The following is a 20,002-nucleotide window of genomic DNA, read 5'->3' as shown; positions in this document are numbered from 1 at the left end:
GCACTGCATACCTGCAGTATCCTTTAAGGCAGAATGAATTTGTCATAGATAGATTGTGAAGCGTACCAAATGTCTGCAGGGTGGTGTCTAAATGTTTCGCAAAGAAACTTAATTTGACCATGACTGATTTGTTCTCTTCCCTGCATCCTCTTAGCATTATTGTACCTATTGTGGTTAGAGTGATTCAACTTTACTGACTTGCAGCCTTAATGAAAATCATTCCAGTTTAATAACACAATGTTGCTGTGCTGCTTGTAGCAAATGGAGCATGTGTCTATTAGTCACAACTGATCAGGGAAATGATTACCACTCCTGTAGGATGCAAGCTGGGATTTTATTGGCTCAAGTCAAGACGTATGTAGGTTTAGTTGTATCCGAGTGGAAAAAATCAAAGATCAGTTCCATAGATGACACATACCTGGGAAATGGGGAGCGAATCCAGATTGTATGTGAATTCAGTATGAATCCAATGTGGGCTCATTCTTCATAAACAGGCTTGTGTATGTAACCAACGTCAGGCTTATTTTTCTCTGGTGTGGATTAGTTAAACACAGATATGCCATAAAAGTAATGAAAACAGGCTTTGCGTCTCATTTTGAACACAAAGACGACTCTTGTACAGACATGGCAGGAAAGCAACCTCTCAAAAAGACTCAAAGCGCCGCTCTGGACTGGATCCCAAAATATTTGGCTTAATCTACAAATCAAAAAGGGCAGTTTGTGGGAGTGCCATGCATTGTGAAAAACACAGCAGAACAAAACGTTGCCATCCGAAAACAGATTTATGATCAGAAAACAATAATTTCCTACCCTTATGGTTAGATGGTTAAATTAGATGGTTGTAAATGTCTTCATTTTAATTTGATGTGCTGCTAATCAAGTTTAGGTCGGTTTTAATGTGATTGTGGACATGACCGACTTTTCTAGGAGACACATGACAAATCAAAAATCTAAATATCAACATATTTGATATCCTCCAGCTGGACAAGTTCAGTCAGGCTTCGGCCATCACACACTACACAGTTTTCAGTGAAATCTGTCAAATCTGACAGCTCAAAATCTGTAGACCGGTTCTGACTTTCGGGACTAGCACTGATTCCTACAAAAAGCAACTTAGGGGAAAAAACATCAAGTTGTATAGAGTATTCCAAAACTTATGAAAAAAGAATGTTTAACAAACAAAATTGAAGTGTTAAACCAAACCAGTCAGGTCTGAGATAAAACGGCACTGAAAAACTTGATTTGGGACAAAAATTTGTTTATATCTTTGTGTATCTTTATTATGAGGCAAGAACTCCTCATTCTGTGAAGCGTTGTGAATGACATATTCAGGAATGATTTTTTGTCTGTGTGATTGGATTCCAACTTCCATGGTAACTTGTGGCTTCTATGAAATGATATACTGTACCACTACCTAACAACTGACTTCATAGATTTATGTTTTTGCTAAAACAGTATTTTTCTGTGAATAAAATGAATGTTATTTTTACTTCTAGATCTTCTGTGCTGTATACTGCTGAATCAATCAAACACATCATCTTGTTGAAGTTTGTCCGATCTTTGTCCAAAAAATACACAGAAGCTTATTGTTCTTGCGCTCAAGTTTACTTCCTTTCTAAAACCCAGTTAGCCCTAAAAAGGGCGAAGTAAAGAACAGCACAAGTTCATTCTGACGCTGGGGATGAGATCTTGGGCGGTGGTGACTACATAGAAATGTTGTCCAACTCATTAGGGCTAGTTCATTTACTTCCCTCTGAGATACTTTACAGGGATTGTGGGTGGAGTAGCTCAGCCAAACTTATGGCAATGGCAGAGTAAACCACATCCCTGGCTCTGAACTTTGAGCTGACATAGCTTCTCCCAAGCAATCCTCTAAACATACAAGCTTTTGTTCTCTGTTCTGTTTTGCTTCCTCTTGTAAGCCATAAATACTGTACATGCTGGAATTCTACTTTTATTATTGATTTTATGCCCTGCTTAAAGGGATAGTACACCCCAAAATTGAAAATTCTGTTATCATTTGGAATCCACTTTTCAGTGTATTAAAGGCATTTTTCATACTTTTAAAATTTTAGGGTAGGTAAAATTTTAGAACCATAAAAAATGTATCTTCCTAAAACATTTTAATGCCCCCTCTTTGCCCAGGCCTCAATAACACATATGTGACCCTGGACCACAAAACCAGTCATAAGTCGCTGGAGTATATTTTTAGCAATAGCCAAAAAATCATTGTATGTATAAAATTTTTATTTTATGCCAAAAATCATTAGGATATTAAGTAAAGATCATGTTCCATGAAGAAACTTAATTTTTGATTAGTAATATGTATTGCTAAGAATTCATCTGGACAACTTTAAGGGCGATTTTCTCAGTATTTAGATTCTTTTTGCACCCTCAGATTCCAGATTTTCAAACAGTTGTATCTCAGCCAAATATTGTCCGATCCTAACAAACCATACATCAACGGAACGCTTATTTATTCAGCTTTCAGATGTTATATAAACCTCAATTTTCGAAAAAATTTACACTTAAGACTGGTTTTGTGGTCCAGGGTCACATATGTTAATGGCAGGCTTTATGTTTTTAAGTTGCTCTGCACAGATGAGATATAAGGGACGGTTCTGGTGGGGATTCAGGGTAAAGGGTAAAGCATGAGGTGGGAGCTGTTACATAGCACTCCAGCGATAGTCTGTCATCAATCTGTCAGAGGAGATAAAAATTTGAAGGTACTCTTTCTGAGAATAGCCTCCATTGTGCTTGGGATTTTGGCACTGGACCAGACAGGCTATGAAGCTGGCGGCCACACAGGGTCTATTGTGCTGTGTGATGATCAGTGATCATTAGAGCAAATTAGAGCTCTGAAAGTCATTCAGTTTGTGGCGCGAGTCCAAGGAGATGCTTGGCTTGCTCACGGATGCCACTGCGAAGCCCATACAAAGCATGTGCTATTACTTTATACAGCACATGGCCACCAAACACTTACACCACACAGCATTTAAACATCATGAACCATATCATGCACGCTATCCTGAGATAAAAAACAGACATTAGAAGTCAAATGTTTTGTAAAAAATAAAAGAACCATACGGTTCACCAAGCTGTAAAAAGAAACATGTACTGAAGGCTGTACTGAAACCTCGACCACAGAGAAATGTTAACCACTACATGCTTAACAGACATAATTTAATAAGTTTATTAACGTTTTTCTTTCAGGCATTATATATTTCCTGGACACCCCAACTGTGGTGGGCATCGCTTTTGGTGCCTTTGTGATTGGAGCCCTTCTGACTGGAGCTCTATGGTTCATCTACTCGCATACAGGTGAGAAAATACTGCAAATTCACTTCACAGCCTTGACCTTCATTCCCATTCCCTGCATCACACTAATAAGTATTGAGAGTTATGCATGGTCATTTATCATATTGTCAAAATAAGAAAGGAAACATGCTCCTTTTTGATAATCGGAAGGGCTTGCCAGTTCTCTTAGCAGCAGCGATATGTTAACAATAACATATTGACTCCAAGCTTGTAAATATATCCCGTTCGTCAGCAGAAGTGCATCTGTCTTTTCCGTTCTTTCAGGCATTGGGGGGGACTGCTAGATGGTCAGCAGTATTTTGGGTACAATAGCCTGAAGGGGACTGGAATTCCCCCTGTCTGCTGTTAGGGTGTCTCCAGGCCTCACAGGAAAATACATATACAATCCTCCCTCTGAATGCCAAGATCACCCGCCCCTCCTCCCTGCATTGCCCTGTCGTCGCCAGGCCTTCGACCTCTGTTGACCCTCCAGAGGAAGCGCATGCGCTTTCTTAGCCCCTATTTCCATCCTTTTGCATTCCAGCTAGTCCGGTCACTGCTTTCTGTCCTCAGAGCCGTTGACTTGCTACCGTTTCATGGCACATGATTGAAAGGAGTCACTGTTCCAGAATCTGTAGTTGTGTAGGCCGATGAGTATCAGTATGTTGACTGAGGATCAAAGCCATTCTGGATTTGATCTTTTTTGGGTTTTTAGAACATGTATATCTTGGATATATCCGTGTCTTGACATAAAAGGAGTCATGTTTAGCTTTTATTAGCTTTCATTTTTATTCCAGGTTTTTTTCAAAAACATAAATCAGTGTAATTTATATTAATATTGCCTGTGGTATTCAGTTGGGATGACATTATCCAGCTGTGTTTCTGCTCACTGTTGTTAAAAGTGACTGAAGAGCTCATATCAAGTAGCCCCACAGAATGAGTTTATTATTATGTGCCTGTTTATACTGGCTTCTCAGATCAGGGTGACACTTTTGAATTTGACTAACCTTTAAGTTCATTTAAGGTAAAAACCTAGATTTTTCTTATCAGAAACAGTTGTAAAATGTTGAAATGAAAAAAAAAAAACTGTAGTTATGGCGTAAGCTTTAATCATTCCAGCCATGTGTTTCTCATAATGGCATTGATTACTTAATACAAGCCAAAAGCCTATTAAACTATGGTATTGTAAAGTATTCAATCATACTAAAATAGCCCTATATGGAATCATTTTTGATACTGACGTTAACCCCAAGTGCTTTTCGTGTTTGGAAAAGCCTAAATTATTGACTCGTGTCAGATGAAAAAAAATGCTAAAAGATGAAAAATTTGAAAACACGGAGGTGCAAGAAAATGGCAAAAAATGAAAGGCAAAATCCTCCTCCTCTCTGACAGTTAGATCCACAGAATTATCATCTGTTTTTCCTTGTTACTTTGGCTTTCTCAAAGACAAATAATAGTCCATGTTATGCGGTGTAGTGCAGTACAAGGGTTACAGACTTATTGTTGCCAAGAACCCCTAATTGAGATAATGTAATATTATGAAAAAAAACAAAATATTTTACTAAATTGTTTGAAAGAATGAAATATGTGGCTTTTGTATTTTCATTGTACTTGAGCCAAAATGTGATTCAAATATTATATGGAAATAATTTACTCTAATTTTGTTAATTAATAGCATATTTCTTCTAACCATTGAAGTAATTCTAAATGTATTTAAAAATTCATTTCACATTTATTTTTATTTTTTTATATTTATATAGAAGAAACCTTGGTTCCTTCTTGCTGCTTCTGGGGTTCAACCAGACTTCAGTTTGCAAACCCCTAGTGTAGCATAGTACAATGCTTTTTTAGTATGATCTATATTGTATTATGCTATTTATTAATATTTTGAAGTAGCTTTTATTTTCATATTTACAATTGTCTTTTTTATTTTGTTATGTGGTTTTGTCATTGTTAATAGTTATTGATGTTTCCGTTTTAGCTTTAGTACTTTTTTATTAGAAATGATTTTATTTTATTTTATTTAAAAGATTAAATTTGTCTATTAATTTAAAATTAATTACATTTTTGCTTTTTTTAAAAAAAAATTTAAATAGAATGTTGTTTTACTTAACAGAAACAACACTGGTATAGTACAGTAAACCATTCAATTCACTCTTAATGCATGTCCTTCACTCTTTTGCACTAAAAGTCTATTGTGTAATGAATTTAAGATTATGAGTACATAATTGTAAAACATACATTAGATGTGCTTCTATTTTCGGGAAAGCAGTGTGTGGAATGTTGCAGGAGTACTCCTTGTAATCCTGTCACCATCCCTGTCGTAGATCACACTGATAGGTTAAGGACGTTGCCCCTGTGCACACAGAGTAGGAGTTACACAATGAAATGACACGGTCGAGTGGAAGAGGTCAACAAGCTGCCATCAAACTCTTTCTCACACATACGCCAAAATGCATCTCTGTTTGGGATAGTGTTTCATATAATTATACTACCATCATATGTTGTCAGTCTGCGCACTGTCACTGTGTATGTTTGCGAGATGATTGGTCATAAAAGAGAGGTGGACTGAGGCAGATAAGCCTCTGAGTCTAGTACACAGCGCTGGATGAGGAAATAGGCTGTTTTTAGCTGGAGCTCTTGGCAGCACATCTCTGGCACATATTAGCAGCAGAGGGGCCTAAAACAGGGAAGCAGACACACGTCCAGTTGAGCTGAGAAGAGAAGAGAAACACACATGCATATAAACACACTTCCAATTTACAATAGTGGGTTGGTGGAATTTATCTACAGACGTTTTTACAGAGATTTAAGATGAATGTAGTGTAGGAGGGCGGAGTGCTTATTAATATTGGTGTTTTAGTCGAATGGCAAGTATGTGAAGCAAACCTGGAATTTGATTAAAACTGTTCAACCCTCTAGATGTTGTTCAACCCTCTAGATGTTGTAATTCACAAGATGAATTACATGCATTCTTACTTGCCGCTCTGCTTCAGAGTTGAGGCCTCTGATAGAGGAATGTTTATATCCATCTAGAACAATAATCAGTGAAGACAAAGGGAGAGGAATGAGACAGACGTTAATTCTTGTTCCAAAACGGAGTATACAACCCTCCCTAGATGCCTTTTTTGGCCAAATTCAAATACAGCAACGCACGTTTCCTGAAGGGAAAGCAATTCAAGTCCAGTGGTAATTTAAACAGAAGATGACGGGAAAACTGTTGACGGTGTTTTGTTTGATATGTGAAAGAGAAAGATATGTGACCATGTGGGAATGAGCCAATGCTGTATTTATACTTTTACAAGTGTAAATGAAAGTTTATGTAGGTTTGATAGTATTAAACTACTATATACAGTATAATAATACAAACTGCATGCACTCTCAGAAAAAATGTGCAAAAATAGCATCAAAGGGACTCCTTTGTACCTTCTTTACCCCAAGAGGGTTTATAATAGTACCATAAGAGTACATATTACTACCTTAAGGGTTTGTGTGACTACTCTGAGGTACTAATATGTGCCCTTTAGTGGTAAAGAAGGTATAAATGTATCCTCTTTGAGGATGCTGCCCCAGTGACAAGCTGTTGTATCCATAAAGGCAGTTTTGTGTGTGTGTGTGTGTGTGTGTGTTAAGGCATTGGGATGAATGTTTGTTGTTCCTTGTGATGTCAGGTGGTTCAATACATTTAAATAAATACTAAAAATATAACTAAAAACAATAACATCAGTGTTAAATTATTTAAAATATAAATATTATAAATATTATAAATAAAATATTAAATATGAGAGATTGCATCAGTGCAATAAAGAACCATTTTGTGTTCCCCAAAGAATCCTTCAGTGAGCAGCTCTTAAAAAAATACAAATTTCTTAGGCTCCGTTTACACTAGTGCATTTTCGTTTTAAAACGCATAACTTTTGCTACGGTTACGCATATTGTTTACACTACTCTGGAGACTTTTGAAAATGATGCAGACCCAGTTTTAGTTTGAAAACTCTGTGGTTGCGTTTTAGTGTTAACAGACCAAAACGTAGACTTTTGAAAACGATGGTTTGGGTTCCCACATTCGCTCTGCGTATGCTTGATGACCGTGTAAACAATAACATCATGTGCATTGTTGTAGCCATAGATATATAGGTAGATTCCGATCACTCCAAGCACATAGACACATCCGCAATCTAAATAATAGGGAATCTACCTATTCATATCTTTGGCTGTACCTGCATGAATGGTCATGTGACATGCGTTTTAGGTTGTGTAGTGTAAACGGAGATCATTTCTGAAACACAGCGGAAACATTCATTTCATTCTAAAACGCACTAGTGTAAACGGGGCCTTAGTGTGGAGAACATTTTAGTAATCTAAAGAACCCTTGTTCTCTGTAAATAACCTTTTGTGCAATGGGAGAGTTTCATGGCCTTTAAAAGTTGTTCTTGGAACCATAGGTGCTGATAAAGAACCTTTATTTTTAAGAGTAAAGATGGTCATATGGTGATGCTGTACATATCAAACATTCTCATCTGTCACAAACTTTCCAGGCTGCTGCTACTGAAGCTATTCTGAAGCGAATCAGTGTACAAAATGAATATACTCAATGAATATGAGTATGCAAAAAATATGCAATGAATATGCAAAAAACAGAACAAACACACACATAAAACAATCATAAATGTTGTCTATGTCTGAAAGGGTTACTATGCTTTCAGGGCTTAACAGCTTCTGTCATTCTGAGAGATCTGAATAACAGAAAGTCACATTTTGTGCGAGTCATTGTTTTCTTCATAAATCTTTTTCTATGTGTCTCTGTAAGCCTCTTTTAAACATCTTCTTTATCCATCCCCCTCTTCAGGTGGCACAGCAACAAAGCAGCAGGTGCCAAAGTCCCAGCCGGTGTCTGAGAACAGCAGCGCGGCTCACAGCATCGGCAGCACACAGAGCACACCGTGTTCAAGCAGCAGTAATGCATAGAGCAGCTGGGCTGATGATGCTTCCATTGGCATTGTATGGAAGAGTCTGTGTTTCGTAGCATAACCTTAGGCCTTATTATTTTCATTATTTGGAGCTGTTTAGGCTCAGTATCCAAACAGATGAAAAAAGCTACATTTAGAGGTGAGGGAAATAACCAAATAATGAAGATCCAAGAGATTTTTAACGTTGCTTTTTTTCTCGAACCCCGTAAGAGAGTGTTGTTTTGCCTTATATGGTTAAGATCAGTGTGTGATGCCATGAAGTCGGTCTTGACGAACAGTTAGTACTCTGCGAGGTTACGCAAAGGCTCAGTCTTCACCCAAACAAAGATCAATGCTTTGCCTAATCAAGCATGCATATTTGAGACATCTCTAATAAATAGGCCAGTATCAATATAAACTATTCAATATCGGAAACCCAAATGCCAATCATTTAATTCTATGTAATTCTGACTGGTCTTCAGGATCCAGACGCCATGAGTGAATGGTGTAAAAGCCTTTATCAGAGGCATTTTCAATGTATATTGTAAAAATGTATATTCTGTGAATATTGTACTGTATGAAATGCATAGATTTAAAGTGGAAATAACTCCATAAAAAGCTTTAACTAAAGCCAGATATTTATCAGAAGATTATAAACCATTTAAAACATAATTTTAAAATTATAGATTTAATCATAAAGGCAAATATGAATTAATTTACAGATATACATGCACAAGCGCTTTCCCAGAATCGTCCTTTTAAAAGATAGTCGCAAGATGATAAGAAGTAGTAGTATAGTGGTATAATAGTTTTTTCCAACCAAATTCTGATGTATAGATAAATGCACATAAAAATAATAATAATAAGCATTGTATGACTAAAAATGGACTTATAGATTTTATATGCTGGGCATTTTTATTCAACGTTAGTATAAAAAGTAATGATTTCAGCAAACAGCAGACTGTAATGTTTTAATATTTTGTCCTTAAATGTAAAAATCTAAATGAGCGTTTGTTGAGAAGGAGTCGATGTGCATAGACACAAAAGATGTACATAATCTAATGCCAAAGAATGGACAATAACTTTCCTGTCTTTTAGTGTTACAGCAGTCACAGTGGTGTCTATGTTTAGGTACTAACCTTCCACTAAAGTGAACACAAAATCAACATTTCTCAAAAAAATGAATAAAAACATTATTTCTGCTGTGCATGTGAAGTTCAGTTTGGGATTTTGTGTAGAACATGCATACAGATACACTTGTAAAGTGCAAGAAATGTATGAATGCAAAGCCAGAGTAATCCCACCGTCAAAACTTTAAATGAATGTCATAACATTATAAGTGCCTTACCTTTGAGTTTATACATTATGAGATAAAATGAGGCAAGAAGGGAAGTGGTGTTTGCTTTGCTTTAGGCACAGTATATACCCACTGATGTAAAAATCGCTGCATCTAGTCGTTTGTTTTTAGTATCTAATGTTGCTTTTTTGTTTGTGTGTTGCTTGCTAGAGACTGTACCTATAGAATGTACTTTATTTCGAACCTTAATTTCATTGTAAACTTGTATAAATGTCTCCTGTATAAGGAAAGAGATGAAACATTTATTTGTGTATAAAGTTATATTTTTCTAGAGATATATATATAGAGCCACCCTATAATTCTATCTGCATACTGTGAATTTTTGTGGGCATATTTCTATATAATGTCAACGTGTTTTCTCTAAATCTAAACATAGTCCATAATGCTGAAGTGATCTGCATTCCTTCATTCACGGATATTTTCCTGACATAATCATACAAAATAAGATGTCTTATTATAGATATATATTTTTACAACTATCTTTTATATGAGAACACTATAATATTTGGAATATAAAATAGATTTTGATGATGGAAATGTTTTTATCTCTCTTTTAAGCTCTTCGCCATTTAAAGATCTGTTGAGTGTGTGTTTGGTCACACTGTAAGCTCTATATATCCATGTTTGTGGGTTTAAATGGATGAGTATATACGCCTAGTCCTTGTCTTGTGTCTTTTGGGAATGTTTAAAACAATGCTGTCATGTCTAACAGAGTTTGAATCTCTGCTAGGTGTAATCAAGCGTCATTTAATGGCTGTAGAGTTAACAAAGGCCTTATTGGTTTTATTTATCAAAAGGTTTTTTTTCCATTCCAGTAAACACTCTGAATCATGATAAACTCTTTATTTTAAAAATGAAGTTCAAACCACTGTGTTTGACACCGTGGCTTGAAATAGATTGTGCTGTCTTTCTGTTTGTTATCTACCTCATTTGTGTGTAAATGGTTTCATTGTCTTGTCATCAAGAACATTTTACTGTACATATTGTGTAGAGCTTGATGTTACGTAAAATATATCGCATCAAAAGTTTTATTTTACAGATTTGACAGTTCACTCTGTATCAGTCATATGACTTTCCGACAAAAGGGGAAAATCTGAAACTTGTAAATGTGAACCTTTCAGAATTAGACCTCAGATTATCCGGACCGTCTTGCTCTGAAACTATATACTATTTGTGACCATTTTTTGTTTAGTTACTCCGATGGTATGTGCAACTACAGTCTAGTGTTTGTAAATACAATATGCTGTAAATATGCATGCTGTATGTATGCTCTGTATATACCAAATAAATTCTTGTAATCTTTCGGGAGTGTGTTCTTGTGCTCATTGAAAAGTATAAACCAAGCCACACATTGTGTCCACTAATGGAAAGTGTCAACCAGGACATAACTTAAAATAATTATTTTTACTTTTATTATTATTACTTTTTTTCAGTTTTTTTTCTTCTGTTTCCATGAAACATTGTCTGCTTGATTGCTATGTACTGTAGATTGCCTCTATAAAGTACTGTTATCCTGTGCTAGGACTGTTTAGTCACCTTGCTGTTCAACAATGAGTTCATTGCTTGATGTAGACCATGTGGAGATCTGGCACCCACACCTATGAGCATAATGTGCATATATATATTTACACCGACATATACAATATTTACTGACTTTTAACATAGACAATATTGGCCTTTGCCAAAATTTGACTGGACAGCATCAAGAGTCAATTAAAAAATAAATTAATAAAGTAATAATATATATATATATATATATATATATATATAGTAATAACAATAATTTACAGGTCTTAGAGAATCGTGAAGTGGTGACATCATTTTCAAGCTGGCCAACACTGTCCAGCGTGGGGCAATGAACATATGACATCAGTTTCTCAGGAAGAGCCCAGACTGTCAGCCTGCATGATCGACTGACTGTGTCATTTATGGGACGTTTCCATGAAAATAGTTTTCCAGAATAATATTACTTGTAATGTCATTCGTCAAATTGGTTATCGACTTTATTTTTTCCAGTTTGAGATCATGATGACCAAATCACAATAGGTTGCAGAAAAAATAGACTTGATTCACTTAACATGGAACAGGCTTTGAGATGTAATCAACAATGACTCAATGTAGGTCATAGAGTTTATATTGGGTTTAGGTGATGTGGAGAGAAGGGTTGAGTCTGAGGATGAGGCCCATTGTTGATATTCAACGTTTAACCACTTAAAATAGTCAAGTGGAATATATAAAGTGGAATATAAATAATACACTATATAAAGACATAAAACTGGGGGCTCGTCCGGGATGTTTTAGTCCCTGAAGCAAGAGCCTAAAATACTACATACTTTATATTGAACACCTAACTATGTTATTGGCCCTTGTCTAAACTCTAAACTCCAAACTGCTTAAAACATTTTTATATCAGACATACAAATAGTAGGTACATAAAATTTTACATAGCATACATGAAATTAAATTAACTGATTTTTCAGGCAAACAAGGTAAGGTTTGATGACCCTTAAAGGGTTAGTTCACCCAAAAATCAAAATTATGTAATTAATAACTCACCCTCACCCTGGTTTGTCGTTCCAAACCAGTGAGACCTCTGTTTATCTTCGGAACACAGTTTAAGAAATTTTAGATTTAGTCTGAGAGCTTTCAGTCCCTCCATTGAAACTGGGTGTACGGTCAGAGAGAATTTCTACAAGACATGCCACTTCCTCAATCCTCAATACAACTATATAAGGAAAACCCGTAACGGCAAAGATGGCGGTTGTGTGCACATGTCCCGCCCCATCCCGCTGGAAAGCCAATCATCAGCTTTTAACAGTCAAGCCGGGAAACATTTAAGCCTATCGCCTGGTTCCACTGACGTATACGCACAGTTCAGGAACCCTTGCGCATGCGTAGTAAAAGTATAACCTGTGGGGAAAAAGGCGTTTTAAACCTTATTTTGAGGCAAAGTCATCAAAAATGTTCAGCGATTTTTATCATATTTTACTGCTGTTTCTATACATGCAGTTTTTATGTCCCGGTGACCAGTGAAAGTGCAGTTCTGACTCTATGCCCATTCATTTAGATAGGAGCCTGGTCTTGTTAGTCTGAAATAGCTGCCCGGAGGCGTTGCCAAGATGGCGGCCGAGTGGCACAACTTGCCTAAAAGGACTTTGGTATGACAGAAACAGTTCTTGACTTGAGAAGGAGTCAGTCGTTCGTTCGTTATCTGGCTCAGCTCGGTGTTCATCTTCAGTTCTCTCTTCACAGCAGTTCAGTCAGTGTACCCTTTGAGTAAATGAATTACTCCGGGATAATGGTTTGTTTTAACTCAAATGGAGTGTCAGCCACATTAAAAACGTTAACAGCTTAAGTCATTTGTGGATTAATGCGTATTGGAGACATGAACCGTTTAAAATGATTCAGTTCGATTTGGTGAACTGGTTCAAAAAGATCCAGTTACATCGAATGATTCGTTCGCGAACCGGATATCACAAACTGCTTTGTTTTGAACTCTCTCACAACAGACACAGAAGAGAAGACAATGCTGAATAAAGTCGTAGTTTTTGCTATTTTTGGACCAAAATGTATTTTCGATGCTTCAAAAATTCTAACTGACCCTCTGATGTCACATGGACTACTTTGATGATGTTTTTCTTACCTTTCTAGGCATGGACAGTATACCGTGCACACAGCTTCAATGGAGGTACTGAGAGCTCTCGGACTAAATCTAAAATATCTTAAACTGTGTTCCAAATATAAACGGAGGTCTCACGGGTTTGGAACGACATGAGGGTGGGTCATTAATGACATCATTTTGATTATTGGGTGAAATAACCCTTTAAGTAGGCACAAGTATTTTCTGAGATTCTGAATATTATTTTGGGTTCTTTGTTGATGGTCTAATAAAGACACGAATATAATATGACACCTGCACCTGAGATTCTGTTTCTTTGGCAAACATTTTCCACAGGCTGAAATCTCCTTATTCGTGGGGTCGGGTCTCAGTATAGTCCCACCCCAACAGCTGGCCAATTAGCCACATGAGGGATTAAATATACAGCATTAAATATGGCTGCCAGCATCAATAAAAAGCATTTAATTTTGCTGGGTCGCCAACTCTATTTTGATGACAGCACTGGGGTTGCTGTATATTTAGCTAAAGAGGGTGGGAGGGCTCAGTATTTATGGCTGGAAACACTGGAGAGTCTCCAGCGCTGAAATCTATAGCCATAAAATTATACCACATATAATGAAACTGCTCTGTCATGATTGCGTGCCAACAAAAACCACCACTCAAATACACACATCCACACATACTGTAATAGTGCATGTGTGTATTCTTAAGTAATGCATAAGTCTATGAATGTATGTTTACATATGCATACATATAACATATGACTTTATTCATATTGGCACCCACACATTTGTGTTTGCCAGTGTACAGAAACGTGCCTCTGTATTGGTCTTCTTAAAAAATTTTTTTTTACAATAACATTAAGTGTGTTAACATAGTTAATTCTTTAGGTATCAGGGACTGATCATGAATAATACTTTACAGCATTTGTTAATCTGAGTTAATATTTTCTACATACTGTAGATAATATATTTTTTAGAATTTCTAGTTTTATAAATTAACATTGATATGAGGTTTCTTTGTTTTACAGAACATAAAATAAGATATTTTGAAGACTGTTTTAACTGTTGTTATCCATATAATCAAAGTCAGTGAGATCCAAAACCTAATATAAATAAATTCACAATCGCTCTGTGAAATTAATTCACAATCACTTTGAACAGATTAAAACTGAAGTGATTCAAGTGACTCGTGAATTCAGGAGACTTTCATAATATGCAGTTGAAATATTATTCAAAATATCGTCTCCTGTGTTCCACAGAGGAAAGTCAACCCAGTTTGAACTTTTTTTTTTGTAAAGTGTTTTCCAGAAAAACTAAACAACAGGGTCATATGAGTGCAAAAAAATTAAAAAATTAAAATACATGAAGGGGGAAAAAACCACACAAAATATTGAAACAAGACTTTCTTTATTCTTTTTTGTGTAATTGCTCTTATCTGTGAAAGCTGTGTATAAATCGTGTTATCATTCAAAACACAGTCAACCCCAGACTTTGCAACCACACTAGCGAAATAATGCAATGGCACCCGTGGGCCACACACCAACATCAACAACCGTATCGGCATGGAGACGAAACTGTGCCCCAAATTGCAGCCTCAGCCCCAAATGAGAACCAAATGCTTCAAGCCCCACGAATGAAATATCTGGAGGGAGATGAAAATGACTTAATATTTCTATGCACACATAATGGAAAAATTAGATACAGATGACTTTTATCTGAGAGTTGCAATATTAGTGGAGGTTGAGATGGGAGGAGGGTGAGGATCATTTTGTCCTCATTACATCTAAACTGGAACGACTGCACTATGACTAAAATCCCTGCTGGTGATGAATTGAGTTTAACCTCAGTGGGTTTCTGTCATGCCCATTTGGCTCTTTGCCAGTGAAACTGCACTTGTGGCTGACTTTAATACAGTGAATCACTCCCTGAGAGAGAGAAAGAAGGATTATTATCCATCCGCTGCTCTTTTTTGTTTTGCTTTTCTGAGGGGGCCACAACTGAGTCAAAAGTCAAAATACACAAATCCCTTCCTCTCCTTTTTTTTCAATTTTCATCAAAAACATGAATCTATTTTTCTTTCTTTGCCATTTTAAATATCACTGATCAAGACCAGCTGAGAGATTTCTTGCAGATAATACTAAAAAAGAAGATCATTGTCTTCATACTGTGCTGTATAAGTACTTAAGTATGATGAAGGTAACAGCTTTGGTTTGCTGTCCGAGATTCAACACTCAACTTGAGCTGGAGGGTAGTGAGGTATGGGTCAAAAATGTATAACGGTGTCCAGAATGATATATATTATTAACATTGCTTACTGTTTATAGATTTGTGACAACTTTGCAAATATTGCATAAGTATTCAATATTTATTGAACTCAGTACTTGAAGCACCTTTACAGCCTCACGTCTTTTTTAAGTGTATGGTGTGACAAACTTTGCACATCTTCATTTGGAAATGATCTGCAGTTCTTCTATTTACTTCTTCACCTTTCAAGCTCTGTCAGGTTGGATGGGGGCTGATAGACATTTCAGAGATCTCCAGAAATGTTTGACTGGGTTCAAGCCTCAAGGCTCTAGCTGGGTCATTTGAGGGACTTTCACAATCTACAAGCCACTTTCACAGGCCACTCTTACATTGTCTCAGCTGTGTGCTTAGGGTCATTGTCCGGTTGGAAGGAGAACCTTATGCCCAATCCAAGGCCCTGAACGCTCTAGACTAGGTTTTCATTAAGGCTGTGTCTATATTTTGCTGTGTTGAGCTTTCATTCTACTCTGATGAGTCCCTTCAGTCCTTGCTGCTGAAAATGGTACTGTGTAGGTTATGAGATTTGCCTGGTTTCCTGCAGACATGATGCTTGATGCTTGTACTGTCTGAGAGTCAATAAAACTGCTCAAAACTGCTCGATCAAGCTACTAAAAGTTAAAGCAGATGCAGAATGTACTTTGACTGTCATGACTGCAAGTTCTTTTAGTCACTGGCTCCGCCTCAGGTCTGAAACAGATATGCACTCAACAGCTGCAGGTGTTGAGACATGTCTCAATATTGGAAATGTAGTTCAAGAATGGGCCTCTATGATTACATGTTTCTTGCTACCTCCTGTCGAACAGCATGACTGGAATACACCTTGGCCGTTATTAGGTCATACTGCACGTAGTTTTATGTTTGGAACTGGCTGATGTAGAGTGAGACTGCAACCAGTTTTGGTATCATTTCATGGTTCTTCTTTTTACGTACTGATCTACATAAATTTTGGCAAGTCAGAGATTAACATAATATTATAACTTGCTTCTGCACAACATGACATGAATGCACGAATGTGTAAGTCACGTTGTGAATGTGAATTTCATTGCAATGCTCTAAAAAAGACATGACTGATGCAGGTCACGACAATGGCACATTGACAATATGGCAATAATATCATAATATGGATTGAAATATATTCATACGGCACATATGCATTCTTTTAAAATATGCTTTTTACATTTTACAGTGTAAGTTCCTCATGAAATGAATAGTTAACTAAATCATAGAGAGTTTTGTATTATAATATTGTACTTATGTTATTTCAGGAGTTCAGGTTTTCAGGACAAGGACAGTTAAAAAAAAAAAAAAAAAAAAAGAATTCTGGTAAATGTTTTTTTTAAAAAAAACAAACTGCATGTCTTGGGATTGGGGGTGAAACCAGAGGACACATAGGAAACATCAATGTATATAAGTTTCAGTTATAGACAAAAAAAAATGACTACAACCAATCATCAATGTAAAAATTAACTCTGCAGATATGTAATCCCTTTTTAACTGTAATTATCTTGCTTCAGTTTTTGAGACTTATCTTAAATTCTGTTTGGATTTACCTGAAACCTTCCGGTATGTTTCCCTTTGCAAGCAGTGGAGGAGTGCGTCCCATGACTGTAGAAGGGAAGGGTCATCGGTGATGTGCAAGGTCAGTTATTTTGTGTATTTGCGTTGACTCCTCTAGGACAAGAGGCCATGTACAGTTCAAAGATAAAAATGTGAGAAATGTTCAAGTCAGTCAGGGCGCAGTGCATGTGTGGTAAGAGCTGTGTTTTTCAGAGCAAGCTCTCAGTCATCAGAGCGCGGTGTTTGATTGATGGTCCATGTAGAGAAGAAGGGGCTGCTTTGTTGGTGACCACCCAGCCTCATCGAACCGACTCACAGAGACCTGTGAGTCTTTCCTCTGCCCTGTTTTCTGGTTTTCACGTTTTCCTGTGCAATACCTCCCTTCTACACATACAACCGGATTCTGCACTGGTGTTTACTGTTTTTACTGTTACCAGGAAATGGACCATTCTCAAAATAAGACACCCCATTTCCTTATATGAATTGATATTCAAAATGCCTAAAACTTAAATGGAAGACAATTTATGAACCTAATGCCAGTAGATGAAATATGTGTCTGTCCCTCAGTTCTTTCAGTTTACTTTCAGTTTACTATGATACTTTTCCGTATCATGTACTGTTTTGAATATTTAAGCAAGATTGTGCTCGTTTGGCCACAGATAAACACAACCATGCTGATATTTCTTCTTCTTCTGCACAAGTATGATAGTGAGTGTGCTACTGCTTTTATACAACCGTCCAGCACACAAGAACTTAGTTGAGAAATGCACGTTTCAGATCAAATTTGGCAATTTAGTACTATGACTATATATGTACAGTTACAGTAGGTACATATACTGTATATTTGGACACAGGCATAGTTTTTATTATTTTAACTATTGACTAAAACATATTCAAGTCACAGTTATATAATGAATATGGATTTAAAGTATTTGAGGGTATGCTCAACACAATTTAGAGGAAAGGTTAAGGTATTACAGCTCTTTAATTTGTACCTCCCCTCTTTTTCAAGGGACCATAAGTAAGTGGACAGTTGACTCAAAAGCCATTTCATGGACAGATGTGGGCTATTGCTTCATTATTTCTACATCGATTAATCAGGTAAAAGGTCTGGAGTTGATTCTAAGTGTGTCATTTGCATTTGGAATCTGTTGCTTTGAATAATGAGAGGGAAAGAAGAATTTGTCTACATAAAGTGCTTCTAATTTCCCTTTGCGGTCAGCCGCTGGTATTTGTGAGTAGCACACTGGCTCTGATGTGAATGTGTTTAGCCAGCAGCTGGTATTTGTGAGAAGGGCAGTGCTTTTGGCACTTGTCGACATAATGGCTGGATTATTCAGGCTTGTTACCTTAAAGTTTCCCTGAGGAGTCCTGAGGCGCTTCCTGTCAATATCAGAATAGCAGACGTTCAGTCTGTTTTGCACTTAGGTCAGTCCTGGCCAGAGTTTTCTCTCCATGTGTCATTCTCTTTTACTAAATCTCTCCTCTTAACCCTTTTACAGGTACACTCATAAGAATGATTATTATTATTTTAATTAATTAATTTATTTATTTTTGCAGATCCTTGGAGCAATAATAACAATTAATATTTTTTTTATTGTTTTTGTAATTACCATTACTTTTATAAGCCTCAAATGGTTAAAATTACAGTTAATAGTAATAGTCCTGGTAGAGTGCATTCTTTGCATATAAAGGGTTTTGGGTTCAATCCCTAGCATCACAATTGTTTAATGCTACTCATTCACATTAGATCATATGTCTACCGATGCGGCCTTATTATCACGGAAGGAAAAAGCACTAGTGATGTAGCTCAGTGATAAAGAGCACATGCTGAGCATGTATGATGTTCTACACTAATTCTCAAGCAACTACACAAACAGTCAATAATATAATGCATGATATATGAGGTTCTTGGTTCAGTCCCCAGCATTTCCAAGAAATGTCAATGTGACGAGTGGGGCGGGGCCGAGAGCCGTGGGAACAGGAGCGAGGCCGGTGGAGTGATTGGAAATGAGCGACACCTGCTCGACCCACCGGTCTCGAGTCCCATGGAGGAGATGGAAGGATATAAAACAGGAGCGATGACAGTGAAGGACGAGAGAGGACCAGGCCTGGATTTAGTTTGTGTTTTGATTTTGTTTGTGCGCGGCAGTCGTCCGTGAGGGGCTGCCGTGCTGTTTTGTGTTTATTTTGATTATTAAAGTTTGATTTGATTGTCCGCCGGTTCCCGCCTCCTTCTTCCCGAAGATTATGAAGTTTGTACAGCGTTACAATGGTGCCAAAACCTGGGAGAAGGAGGGACGCGCTGCTGAAGATCCCTCACCACTGTGGTGAATCCGCGGTGCCGTCGAGCAGGCGAGGAAGTGTGCCGCCATGGACAATCGAAATATATATATATTTCCCAGTGTGAGTCTATAAATGTGAAAAGCACTGAACACCTACAGGAGTGCAAAAACAAAACTTAAATGTGCATGTTTGAAGTCCTAGGTTCAATCCCCAGCATTTTTAAGAGCTGTTAATACATTAATGCATCCCTTGCAGATCTCCCAATTTGTGCCTATGTACTTTGACTGAAATAAAAAATTAACATACAAGAGTACAGAAAACTGCTTAGCCTTCAATCCCCAACATCTCCTAACCACTGTTAGTTTCCCAACACCTAACATCATGTTTTGCAAAGCGTACATATTGGCTATAAATGTGTTAAAATCAGCTGCAAAAAAAAGCAATTTTTATAGAGATGACTCGGCAATTTTCAGTAAAGAAAATTCCAGCATAATTACTCATTTTGTGCTCCAGTGATTAAGAGGACCATTTAACTGTAAGCACTGAGAGTAGTTTACCACAGGAACATTTCACATCAGCTGCTCTGTTAAGTTCATTCTTACTTTAATGAAAAATGAAAGAAGAAGTGGGG

General features: G+C 37.0%; 1 protein-coding gene across 1 annotated transcript in view; it reads left to right on the top strand.

Annotated features, from left to right (window-relative positions):
- Positions 1 to 8,439, top strand: part of LOC132161263 (transforming growth factor beta receptor type 3-like) — a 116,887-nt gene extending 108,448 nt beyond the window's left edge. Inside the window, exons 15-16 of the mRNA XM_059571203.1 lie at positions 3,214 to 3,321; positions 8,147 to 8,439. Coding sequence (XP_059427186.1) covers positions 3,214 to 3,321; positions 8,147 to 8,265 — 227 coding nt within the window. The 3' untranslated portion in view covers positions 8,266 to 8,439. The remainder of the gene's footprint in view (positions 1 to 3,213; positions 3,322 to 8,146) is intronic.
- Positions 8,440 to 20,002: the final 11,563 nt, after the last annotated feature.

The sequence above is a fragment of the Carassius carassius genome, chromosome 17 (assembly GCF_963082965.1).
Source record: "Carassius carassius chromosome 17, fCarCar2.1, whole genome shotgun sequence".
Taxonomy (NCBI): domain Eukaryota; kingdom Metazoa; phylum Chordata; class Actinopteri; order Cypriniformes; family Cyprinidae; genus Carassius; species Carassius carassius.
This window is presented reverse-complemented; position numbering and strand designations above follow the sequence as displayed.